This window comes from Jaculus jaculus, chromosome 1 (genome assembly GCF_020740685.1).
Source record: "Jaculus jaculus isolate mJacJac1 chromosome 1, mJacJac1.mat.Y.cur, whole genome shotgun sequence".
Lineage (NCBI taxonomy): Eukaryota > Metazoa > Chordata > Mammalia > Rodentia > Dipodidae > Jaculus > Jaculus jaculus.
In genome coordinates this window covers 209,448,704-209,461,930 of record NC_059102.1, presented here as the reverse complement: position 1 = coordinate 209,461,930, position 13,227 = coordinate 209,448,704, and the positions used below count along the sequence as shown (strand labels likewise).

The window sequence follows — 13,227 nt, the reverse complement described above, 5'->3', positions numbered from 1 at the left end:
GTTAACTTCCCCTCTGGTCCTTGTTTAACTCCCTGCTGGCCGGGGCACAAGGGCTTTCAGCTGCTGCAAACAAACTCCAAATGCCTGTGTTACCTTGTGCATCTGACTTACATGGGTCCTGGAGAATTGAACCTGGGTCCTTTGGCTTTGTAGGCAAGCACCTTAACCACTAAGCCACCTCTCCAGCCCTTCATTAGTATTTTTAAAAACATTTATTTATGGGGGGGGGGAAGCATGCCACGGCTTCCTGCCATTCCAAATAAACTCCACATGTATGTGCCACTCTGCACAGCTGGCTTTATGTGGATATTGGGGAATGGAAACCAGGGCCTTTAAGCTTTGCAAGAGCCATCTCTCAAGCTCCTTAATAATTTTTTATAGGCAACTTATACTATATTCAGCAAGGAATAAAATGGCATTTTAAATATCTTTATTTGCAAGCAGAGAAAGAGACAGAGAAAGAACGAGTGAATGAATGAGAAAGGGCACCCGAGGGCCTCTTGCCACTATAAACGAACTACAGATGCATGTACCATTTTGTGCATTAGGCATTATGTGGATACTGGGGAATCAAACCTGGGCCGTTGAGCTGGCAGGCTTTGTAAGCAAGCACCTTTAACTAAGCCATCTCCTCAGCCCTAAGAAAACATTTTAATCATATCTATGTAACCTAATTCATTCATCAAAAATATAAATTTCCACATCAGCCACATTGGAAGACATCATCAAGCTACTGCTATAATAAAACTTTGGTATAATGTCCTTACTGATAACAAAACTTGCCTCTCGTGCCAGGCGTGCTGGTGCATGTCTTTAATCCCAGTACTCAGGAGGCAGAGGTGAAGGACTGCCATGAGTTTGAGTCCAGCCTGGGACCTTCAGAGTGAGTTCCAGGTTAGCCTGGGATAGAATGAAGATCCAGCCTCAGAGAAAACCTCTGCCTCTCTAGAAACTATTCCTCCACCCCAATCTCTGTATGTTCCTGTCAACATTTTATATTATTTGACCCACTCTTTCTGGGTCATAGATAAATGGCGAATGAATTCATATCTAATTCAAATTGAAATAATACTATTTAAATATTTCAATTTGTAATGAAGAGACTAACTAGTTAATAAATAACTTCAGCCATAGCTGAAAATTTCAGAATGAAAGGACTATCACAGTATATAAAATGGGATCAAAGAAGAAAGCTTGTCTAGGAAGAGAATGTTAAACAGAAGTTCTTACAAGCAGTTCTTACAAATAGTGAAAAAGTAATTTCTGACATCTTTCAGTTTCTTTTTTACAAGCCCATTTTAAAAACTCAGTTATAAGCCTTTTAACATAGTTTCCTTACAACACTTTTATCTCATTTGTAATTTCCTTTTTGGTTTAAGCTAATTGAAACTTTTTTTTCTTAACAGCAATCACAGTGTCATTTCCCTAGGACCCACGTTACCCAGATGCACAAGGGGGCACATGCATCGGGAGTTCGTTTGAGTGGCTGGTAGCACTGGTGTGCCCATTCTCTCTCTCTCTCTCTGCCTCTTTATGTCTGTCATTCTCCTTTTTTTTTTGTTTATTTTATTTTATTTATTTATTTATTTATTTGAGAGCAACAGAGAGAAAAAGGCAGAGAGAGAGAGGGCGGGGGGGGGGAATGGGCGTGCCAGGGCCTCTAGCCACTGCAAACGAACTCCAGATGCTTGCGCCCCCTTGTGCATCTGGCTAATGTGGGTCCTGGGGAATTGAGCCTCGAACCGGGGTCCTTAGGCTTCACAGGCAAGCGCTTAACCGCTAAGCCATCTCTCCAGCCCTATGTCTGTCATTCTCAAATAAATAAATAAATAAATAAATAAATAAATAAATAGAAATAAACAAAAAAATTTAAAAAAAAAAAGAAATTGCAGAAGACACCAGGAAATGGAAAGACACTTGCAGTGACCCACTGAAATGACCCAAAAGGCACCATAGTGCTGAGAAGTGACAGAAGAGTGCTCAGCACTCAAACACCCTCCAAGGCTCAGGGTCCAATGCCAAAGGAAGGGTATGACTCCTTACAATGCAATCATCCAGACAGAAATTGGCCTTGATATCCCTGACCTCACAGTATCTAGTAAGACTAATGGAGAGAGGGAGGGGATATGATGGAGAGTGGAGCTGTGAAGGGGAAAATGGGGGAGGGAATTATTATAGTTTATTGTCTATAAGTATAGAAGTTGTCAATGAAAAAATTTAAAATAAGTAAAATTAATCAGCTGGTTATGACGGTGCACACCTTTAATCCCAGCACTCAGGAGGCTGAGGCAGGAGGACCACTGTGAGTTTGAGGCCAGCCTAAGACTAATTCCAGGTTTGCCTGAGCTAGAGCAAGACCCTACCTCAAAAAAAACAAACAAAAAATTAGTAGTCATGTTTGCAGCGGTAGTGTATACCTAGTCCTAGGACTAGGGAGGCTGTAGTAGGAGCACTGCCATTAGTTTTAGGGCAGCTTAATGCTACAGAATGAGTTCCAGGACAGCCTAGGTTAGAGTGACACCCTGCCTTGAAAAAAAAAAACCCAGTAGATAAATATAAAAATAAAATAAAATGCTAATAACACATCTTCTATAGTGAGGTATCGTACCATATTGTTGAGTCGGTCATCCACACTATCATGGTTCCAGCTTGGTAAATCTTGATCATTCATGCCTTCTTCAAAAGGACCACCACCTGTGGCCATGTTGGCTTAACAATTTTCTGCAAAACAAGTAAAAATTAAGCCTTTTAATATATAAAAAAAACTTTTAATTTTTAAATCATTCCATGAAATGAAGCAATATAAAGGAATCCCTGAAACACCAAGTTTAAGAAATATAAAGTCATGTCAACCAAATGTCACAAATAAACTAATGTAGCTTAATATTATATTAACATGATTTAAGTAACTAAAATGATGGAGATGGTGGTACAAGCCTGTAATGCCAGTACTAGGAAGGCAGGAAAAAAAAAATTGAATTCCAACCATGTCTGGCCTTGAGCTATATGAGAACTTTTCTTAAACACACCAACAACAAAAATTAGTAGGCTTACTGCCCTGTTTTGCTATTGCCTCATAGCACTCCCTAAAATTTGCCAAATTCACAAATCTTCCTTATGGACTACAGAGTCTGGTTTTATTTCTTTTACTGCTGTCTTGTTTCTTCTTCTTTTGGGACAGGTTCTTATTATGTAGCTCAGATTATATGGCCTGACCTTTGGAACCTCTTGCATTAGCCTCCAGAGTACTAGAATTACAAGCATTTATCACTAAATCCATAAGGTAACTCATAGTTTTTGCATGTGCACATGAAAATAAAGGGGCTGAATGTCAAAAGATGATTAAAAAAAAAAAAAGAAGCAGTAATGGTAGAAGCAGAGGTTCAGAAGTAGCAATGACAGTAAGATCAATATGATCTTGTGGAGATACTTACTAGCTGTAGAATTGTACAAGTTGAAAAGGAGAGGGAGGAAGATGGAAAGACTAATATAATTTTCCCTAAAGTAGAGGAGGAAGGGAAAATAAGTATTTCTTTTGACAAAAAGATACTTTTGCCAAAGTCATCCAGCTAAAAGGGCCAAAAAAAAAAAAAAAAAATCCATATAGCTTTGACTAAGATCCTGACTCACTCCATTTACTTAGCATATCAAACAGATTATTATCCCTAAAAAAAGAGGATTTCTCTTATGGATATTTTAATGTTAGGATATCTGTTAGAATGATCATTAAATTTACACAAAAAATTAATCTAAAATAAAAGGCATCATATAAAATTCAACAAAATATTTGCAAAATCTTAAAAAACAAAAATGACCTTTTCTTTACAGCTATGTATATTTTTATAAAAGTGAGGCATTTCCACTTTTCTTTTTGTTTTTGGGACTCAAGGTGCTTGCTAGGCAAGTGCTCTACCACTTTTACATTCCCACACCAGTTGGGTTCTATTTAGTGAAAATGTTTTTTAAATAGAGGACTATATTGTACTCAAAGGACGAGCTAGTAAAATAGCTGTAATGTACAAGGAATTTTAATAATTCTATTTTTCCACCCCTGAGGTAGGGTCTCTCACTCTAGTTTAGGCTGACCTGGAATTCACTATGTAGTGTCAGGATGGTCTTGAACTCATGGCAATCCTCCTGCCTATGCTTCCTGAGTGCTGGGATTAAAGGCATGTGCCACCACACTCGTTTTAAAGAACTGAAAAGGAGTGTTTTTTAAAAGTTTTAAAAACTTATAATTATTTATTTATTTAAGAGCGACAGAAAAAGAGAGAAAGAGAGGGAGAGAATGGGTGTGACAGGGTCTCCAGCCACTGCAAATGAACTCCAGATGCATGTGTCACCTTGTACATTGGGCTTACGTGGGTGCTGGGGAATTGAGCCTCAAGCCAGGATCCTTAGAATTCACAGGCAAGCACTTAACTGCTAAGCCATCTCACCAGCCCTGAGTATATCATTTTTATTATTATTTTCACTTATTTGCAAGCAGAGAGAGAGAGAGAGAGAGAGAGAGAGAGCGCGCGCGCGCGCGCGCGTGAATGAGCACACAAGACCGCTTGCCATGGCAAATGAATTCCAGATGAATGTGCCACTTTGTGCATCTGCCTTTATGTAGTACTGGGGAAATCAAACCCAGGGCCATCAGCCTTTGCAAGCAAGCACCTTTAATTGCTAAGCCACCTTCTCCAGCCCCAAGAAATGCATCTTAAACTAACAGTCAAAATCAATCTTTTAAGACATGAAGGGCAATCTTGTGGAAATAAAGACCAAGGGCTGGAGTGATAGCTTAACAGTTAAGGTGTTTGCCTGCGAAATTTAAGGACTCATGAATGAAACATTCACATAAGCCAGATGCACAAGGTAGCACATATTTCTCTCTGCCTCTCTCTCTTAAATAAGATATATAAACATTTTTTTTAGAAAAAAAGAAATAAAGACCCAAATCAAAATGTCATCAGTTTCAAAATTCTGACAAGCAGAAAAATATGAAACAGAAATATTAATATTAATATAATAAGAAAGCATTCTTAAAGAACAAATATTTTAAAAGTTTGAAGAACTTTAAAATATCCCCAGTAATCACATAAAAATATGAGGAAAAATGAAGCCACTTACTATAGTAACAAAAATATAGCATACCTAATAATATAATTCTGTTCCATGTAAAGAATCATGTGATGTTTAGCTTTCTGGGCCTGGGTTACCTCACTTAGTATAATCCTTTCCATATTCATCCATTTCCCTGCAAATTTCATTTTTCTTTACCATTTAATAGAACTCCATTGTGTAAATGTACCACATCTTTAATATGCATTCACCTGTTGAGAGACATTTAGGCTGGTTCCATTTCCTAGCTATTGTGAACAGAGCAGCAATAAACATGGTAGTGAGAGGAGTCATTAGGATATATACCTAGGAGTGCTACAGCTGGATCATATGGTAAATCTATTTTTAGCTGTCTCAAGAACCTCCACTCAACACTGTAAGACAACATATGAGAAGATCTGAGTAAGACTCAGTCTTGCAAACATACCATCTAACCTCAGTGAGATTGTTCTTGGAGCATGACACAATGACTAAAATTCATTTGGATGAATAACAAAGTCAGAAAAAGATTAATACCTAGAATATCCACTTTATCTAGTCCAAAAAATAAAATCCTTATATATGCCCAATTATCAAACAATAGGGAAATTAATTATAGCTAACATTGCTTACTATATGACAAACACCACACTAAATATTTTATGCCCATTGCATCACTTTAGTTTGATAATTTTGTTGATACATAACTATTCAAGTGATGGTACAATTTGCTAACAACTTTTTGACACAGCTATTGCCTTCTTGAAATCAGAGCATCTTCAACTATCTACCTGCATAAGACCCTCACAAGACTGGGCCCACTAATATTTCCTCAGTGAATATGGGGCTGGTGCAGAGCATCTTCACTTGAAATTCCAAACATTCAATCACTCATGTGTCCTCTATACACATACACAGACCCAACTGTACAGAATCCTACCCCCAGCTGCATGTGGTCTCAAGTGCTAAAGTATACAAGAAGATGGATTTTAAAAAATATTTATTTGAGAGAGAAAGGAAGAGGCAGAGAGAAAGAGAGAATAGGCATGCCAGGGCCTCCAACCACTGCAAATGAACTCCAGACGAATGCATCCCCTTGTGCATCTGGCTTACGGGGGTTCTGTGAAATCAAACCAGGGTCCTTACACTTCGCAGGTAAGTGCCTTAACCGCTAATCCATTTCCCCAGCCTGAAGATCGATTTTTTTTTTTAAAGCAAAGACAAGCCTCCATCTATTTTTCACTCATGTTGGGGTGATACAGCTGTCTGGGAGTCATCACCCACGTGCCTTACCAAGCTGCACCTAGATAGAATTTTCTGTGGCCTGCTACCACTGCCATTCCAGGCTAAACAGACATTTGTTCATATCTTTCCAGGAAAAGTAATGTGATGCTCGGTGACTGAGCAGAGAGCAGACAGAACCAAAGATGAGTTTGGAAGGAACAGTTGTACTATCTCTGCCATGGGTGTTAAGACATGCAACTGATGTTAAACCATCTAAGGGTGCAGTATCGGAGGAAATAATCACAATGAAGCAGCCATTCTTGATGTAGTATGGAATGGTGTGCCTCCTTGATATACTAGAAACTTGCCCATCCCTGCTGGGGGGTTGATAAGACAATTAAGTAAAAGTAAACTGCACACAGGGAAAGTGAGAAAAGAAAGTTAATGGGGAAATACTGGGTGTGCTGGTCTTCCTCTATGTCTTATGTAGTATACCTTGCTGATGAATAATACACCAAGAATTACTGATGCACCAGAGGATACATGAAATGCCTCAAAGTAAAACATATAAAATGTGATTGTAAGGAAACTGCAAAAGCATCTGCATTGTCCTGCTGATAAGACAATACAACTGAGGTCAGTCTATCTATCTGTTCCATCTGCTAATTTACCTATGTAAGAGAATTACAAAAACAGACATATAGCATACTACATATCCATCTCTGATCTGGCAAGAAAAACTGGACAAAGAAAGAGAATGAGATGGATGTACTGGCTTGCAGTTTCTTATAGCTGGGGTGGGGACATAAATTAAAGAGTCAAAATTAGACCTATGCTTCTTCTTGCATCAAAAATCTCAGAACCCATGGCAATTAAATAGTACGAGACAGAATATAAGACAGAAAAGATACTAAGGGAAATGGGTATGAGAGGCCCTGTGATATGCCCAAACCTCTGCGCATTAGAGTTAAGGGAGCTAATTCAGTAGAGACAAGGGGCTTTTGTGGCTTTGTTGAGCACCTTGACCAGTCTTCAACTTGAGGAGATAGGAGGGGGTCTAGTGGTCTGAATGACTTGTGGCATGTAAATTGAGTTGACAAAATGCTGAAGCAATCAAGAAGGGTCAGACAAAAGCAGATAAAAGGTACTATCCCAGATCACCAAGAAACAAATGTGGCAAGATTAGTGTCCATAGTTACTAAGGAAAATATTGACAGCCAAATCAAGTGCTAGCAAAGCTTTCGGAAGGCTTTAAAAATGCCTGCACAAAAAAGAATACAAGAGGTGCAGGAGATTTCCATTGAGCTCTTAACTGTGGAGGAAGGAGATTTCCTGGCATGGAAACCACCCATAATCACTACAATGACTAAAGTTGCCTTAAGTGAGTACCATGCCAGGCTACTGGAAACTCCATGTTAAATTGAAGATTTATTGGCCCTCCTGCTAATGTGAAGAATATTTCCGGTTGGATGGATAGGGCCAATTGTGCCTTGATTATTGGTAGCCCCCAGGAGCATCAGGGGCAATGGCATCAATGGATGTAGATGGAGACTGAGTACTGCATGTGAAAAACATTCAGCTTGCCTAGGGTGGGCAATTGTCCCCCTTACATAATATGCTAGTGAGATAGTTTGTCCTGTCCAAGTTCCTTTTAGAAGCCAGGTGTGGCTAATGAATTCCCAAGTGTTACATTGTGTTGGACCTGGGGAGACACAGTAGGCTGACAGCATAGTTCCACTCCCCTTAAGCACAGGCCTAGCAGGGGTGGGCAGTTACACAGTGGCCCCAGGAAATGTCCCAAGAAGGTGAGCAGCTCATGTACAAAAATTGTGGAACATAGAGAGGTAAGCAACAAAGTGCCTTGAGCTGGAAAGATGGCTCAGTAGGTAAGGTGCTTGTGCATAAAGCTTAATGACCAGAGTTCGATTCCCCAGTATCTATGTAAAGGAAGATGTGGCACATGTGTCTGTAGTTAGTTTGCAGTGGCTGGGCATGATGGCTCACACCTTTAATAACAAGCACTCAGGAGGAGATATAGGATTACTGTGAGTTCAAGGCCAGCCTGAGACTACATAGTGAATTCCGGGTCATCCCCAGCTAGAGCAAGACCCTACCTGGAAAAAAAAAAAAAGTGCCTCCCAGCCATATAACTGTAACCAATATTGATTTTCTTGAGGAACAATCAGTAGTATCAATAGGATCTTTTCATATTGTATATCTTGCTAAATTTTTTTAGTATCCCCTTAGCTAATGAATACTAAAACCAGTTGACATGCATTTGAAATGGACAAGTTTTCATTATATAATGCTAACCTCTGACTGGAAGATGTGCAAGCACACCTAAGGGAGCAAGGATGAGAACAGTCTGCACAAGGTGAAAGAGCCAAACAGTTTTCATGGTCTTGGTTAGATAAGGAAAGGCATACATGACAGCAGACAAAATAACTGAAAAGCCCTACACTGTGCCTATACGAGAAAAACCATCAATGATGGATGTTAATGTAAAAGGCCCTCCCAGAAGCAAGGTCATTGCTTAAATTCCAGTACAATGTGTGATTTACCTCCTCCCTTTGACTTGCTGGCCAAGGAGCCAATGAGTCCACCTCAAAATAAAACTAGCGATGCCACCGATGTTGCACACCAAAAGTGGGTAAGATCCTGCTGCTGAAGACACAACATGCTCTGGCTGAGGACATGGAAGAAAATCAAGATGGGACCAAGCTCCCTCCTTGCTTGCTAGTATTTCTAGTTCCACAAGGCACTATGCAGGATTAGGGGAAGAGTCAGTCAAGGCACTACTCAGCTACAAATACAAGTGTTAATTCCACAGGCAAGATGTGCCCACTTAGTACCATTGTGGCAAGACCGTTAGGGGTATAAGCAACTGCATTCTGATACAATTCAAGGTCTGCTCCAAAAGTGAGGCTTTATGTTTGATACTGTGTAAAACAAAAATTGTGTTTAGGGAAGTAGAAATAGGTCCTTATGATGATACCACTGTTGTTTTGCTAAATGGATATAACATGCTTCTCACGTTGCCTTCTAAACATGTATGTTTGTGCTCATAGATAACTGCTGCTGTCAGCCTTGGTTAGGGAAGCATCTGTCTGCAGTAGGCACTAGTTACTGTGGAGACTCATAACCAGTCAAAATATTGATATGAGTGACCGTTGGTGTGGTATAAGGGCCCAATGCTCAAGGATAAATGAACAAAAATAACTGTACACCTATATGAGGGATTAAAAGTCACAGAAGGAGGTGTAATCTTGTGTAACTGTTCTCTGGGCATGTTGTGGCCATTGCTATCAATTAGAACATGAAATCCTCAAAAAACTAGGTCCACTGATATTCCCTTGTAGAAAGAGACATACCAGACCATTTCATGTTCCTGAGGATATTTAAGCAATTAATTGCTGGGAGAGAAGAAAGTGTTCTTTTGGACTGTACATGCTCCTGTAAATAACCTAATTAAACGAACGGGTTCAATTGGGTAGAATCTGTGGTTGCCCTTTCTGGGATGAATTAAACTTGCAAGAAAGTCATGCCAACAATACAATATTTAATAATATTGAATGTGTTTAAATGATACACTACTATAGAAGTAAAATTTTTGGTACATAACTAGAGCTGGGCATGGTGGCACATACTTGTTTTCTCAAGCATTCACTCACTTGCTCCAGGCCTTGAACTTGAAGTTCCTCTCTTGGCTTCTATTATATTACTCCCTCACTTCTGCTGAACCTGCTTGTGTCTTTCCTAAATATTTCTGGTCCCTTGATAATTTCCTTTCCATGAATTTGTAATATTTTGCTTTCTTATTCAAACCCAAACCTAACTTAGTTATCACAAAAATGCCTTGTTAGCATCCTTGATTTTCTCATCTATTTGCCCATTCCATTAACTCTAATATGTTCAACCTGCAACCCAACATTTATAGATGACATCATGTCACAATGACAAAGGTTGGACAATCTTGCTATATAAACTAACCACCTGCATTCTTTACTTCTACTTCTTACCTAGTCAAACAGTGGGGAAATAGTCATGAAATGATTGAGGTACCCACTGTTATGTATTTTATACATATTTATTTATTCTACACACACTGGTAGTTTGAATAGATGACTCCAATATATTCAGTGTTTTATCAGTTTGTAATTTGCATCTGCAACCACCTGGCTGGAGGCAATGTCACTGGGCAGATCTTAAGGTGTGGTAGTAGGTTTGAGATTTCAATCTAAAGATACACAAAGTATGTCTAGCTGGAGTTCCTGAAGTGTGCTGTGCTGTACTGTGTGGCTTATGGCTTGTGCTTTTCTCTCTGTGTGTTTGGTCTGTGAAAGCAGGCCAGCTTCTTATGCCATTATGGAACTTCCCCTGGATCTGTAAGTTTCAATAAATATCCATTCCTCCATAACTGTGCCTTGTCTGGAAGTTCATCTCAGTCAACCTGAAGCTGTCTGCTATACAGTCAGTCTCTTTCTCTCTCTCTCTCACACACACACTGTGAAGTAATGCATCATGTCTACTTTGCTCAATGACATATTTCATTTTATAAAGTCACTACACAGTACATTGGAGGTACTCAAAAAGTTTTAAATAAAGATATTCCTATGCATCTCTTGTTACCTTCATACTGAATTCCCTAATGTGATCCAAAGTGTCTGTTTTCCACCTCACTTCATATCATCTACCCCTTCACAAGACACCAAATCCCCTGCTGAGAAAACCAAGTGTTCCAATGTGATTTAAGTCAATTACCCTATGCATGTTTTTTAAAAAAGTTTTATTTATTCATTTGAGAGGCAGAGACTGACAGAGAGCAAATATGGGAGTACCAGGCCCTCTGCCACTGCAAACAAAATCCAGGCACTGTTATGCCCAGTTCTCAGCGCCCCCAGTGACCACCAAGGAGAACCAGACATGTATGCAAAGGCAAAGAGCTTTATTTCGGGCTTAAGCTCAGACTCTTGATACCACCAACACAGTGGATACATACAAGAGTCCTGAGTAGCAGGAGGGCAGTTTTTTTTTTGTTTTGTTTTTTTGTTTTTTTTTTTTGTAACAGGAATTTTTACAAAGGGGGTTTCCAGCTTGGCAGTTATATGATTGGTTGGTTTGAACCATAACTATACTTGTATTCTTTTGATTGGCCTTAAGATGTTGGTGGGAAAAGTTGTCAGTTCTGGTCTCGAGGCATTGAGAACTTGTTAAGTATGGGATAGGATATCAATAAGTGTTGTCTGTGGCTCTAATTCCTGTCCGGATGGTGGCTCTGGCTCCAGTGTAGGGTATGGGGGATGACCTGAGTTCATCTGGGGAAGGTTTGGGTGGAAGTCTAATATCTGGAGAGGGAGTTTGAGACAATCTTGTTAATTTCTTGTTGGGGCCTAGGGATTGAGATAGTTTGATGGTTCTACTAAATCGTCTAACAGTAAATAGGCTGCTTGAGCCACTGGGATAGGTCTGTAGGCCCCAAGTTTTTCCTGCCTCCCAAGTACAGTCTTTTTTACCCTTGCTCTGTAAAGCGAATCATGATAGGGTTGCAGCTGTTTATAGTTGCCCCAAAGCATATAAGGGCCTTTTGGCCTTTAAACATGCTATCTGGAGGATTATTATGTTTAACTTGAATAAAATCTGTCTTGACAGGGGCAACCCAATAGATGTCCCCAGTGCCTACACAAGACCAGGACCAGCAAAAGAGCTCATCTGCCCCTCCATATTGTTTCCTCCAAGCCTTATCTGTCTGCCCTGTCTGTCTTCTGCCTGGGGACACATAGAAATAGGTATGTCAAAGTGACCAGGGACTCTTCTTGGGGAGCAGGTCTGACAAATCAAATTCTAAGTCTGGAAACCAGGTTTTAACAGGTGCTATTCAAGATTTCTGAACCAATATGTCACCTTTGACATTCATCATTACTACCCAGGTAACGTTGAATGGTTGATAGGGGTTAAGGGGAAGAAAGGAGCTGCAACAGGTACAAGTAGTACAAGCACTAAGAATGAATAAGCTTGAGTTGGAGAGAGATCTTCGATCCCATTTGACCTTCCATTGCAGCTGGTAGTCCTCCGGTTCAGCAAGTGGGTCTGCCGGTTGGACGTGATAAATCAAAGTGGCAATTCCGTCCACCTTCTTGGCAGCGGGGTTCAAGTGTCTCATGATGGTGGCAGGAACAAACACCCAGTCTCCCAGATTGTAACCATGAGTTGGTGGGGGAGGCCCAGTCCCATATATGGCCTTCACTCATGGCCATACCTCTTCATGGGTTCTATGTTAATTCTTTCTACCTGCCCTCAACTTTGAGGTCTATAAGCACGATGTAATTTCCAATTTGCCCTCAAAATCTTAACAACTTCCTGTGTTACCTGAGATAAAGGCTGTTCTACTGTCTGAGCTCAAAAGAGCAGGCATCCCATACCTGGAAGGATATCCTCTAGGATTTTATTAATTACCACCTGAGCTGTTTCATGCTTGGTGGGGAAAACCTCAGTCCATCCTGAAAAAGTATCTACAAAAACTAAAAGGTATCTGTAACCCTATTTACCATGTTTTACCTCAGTAAAGTCCAATTCCCAATGTGCTCCAGGCTTGGAAGCTTGCAAGTGTGTTCTACCTTCTTTAGGATGATTGTCTGCATTAGTTTTACAGCTTAAGACATTTATTGGCAATTTCTTCAATTTGAGACCTTAAATCGAGTATTTTAAAGTGACTGTGTCGTTTTCTTCAGTCCACTTTGTGCCCAGATGTGTAGACTGGTGCAAACGTTGGAGAAGTTGAGCCAGGTGTAATGGACTGATCAACATATTGTCCCCACTTTTGATCCAATCCCCATTGCCCTCTTGTGTAAAGGCAATTATTAATCAGTTTGATGTCCTCCTTTGAATATCTTGTAGTGTCAAGTAAAGTTGGAGGTCCGG

The 13,227-nt window shown here is 39.9% G+C and overlaps 1 protein-coding gene across 11 annotated transcripts in view; it reads right to left on the bottom strand.

Moving 5' to 3' along the window:
• The window catches only part of Pcm1 (pericentriolar material 1), a 130,425-nt gene that overhangs the window by 108,424 nt on the left and 8,774 nt on the right, over nucleotides 1-13,227 (bottom strand). For all 11 annotated transcript variants that reach the window (XM_045141604.1, XM_045141606.1, XM_045141607.1 and 8 more), the window contains exon 3: nucleotides 2,609-2,721. In XM_045141604.1, the coding sequence (XP_044997539.1) occupies nucleotides 2,609-2,704 (96 nt within the window). In that variant the 5' untranslated portion in view covers nucleotides 2,705-2,721. The remainder of the gene's footprint in view (nucleotides 1-2,608; nucleotides 2,722-13,227) is intronic.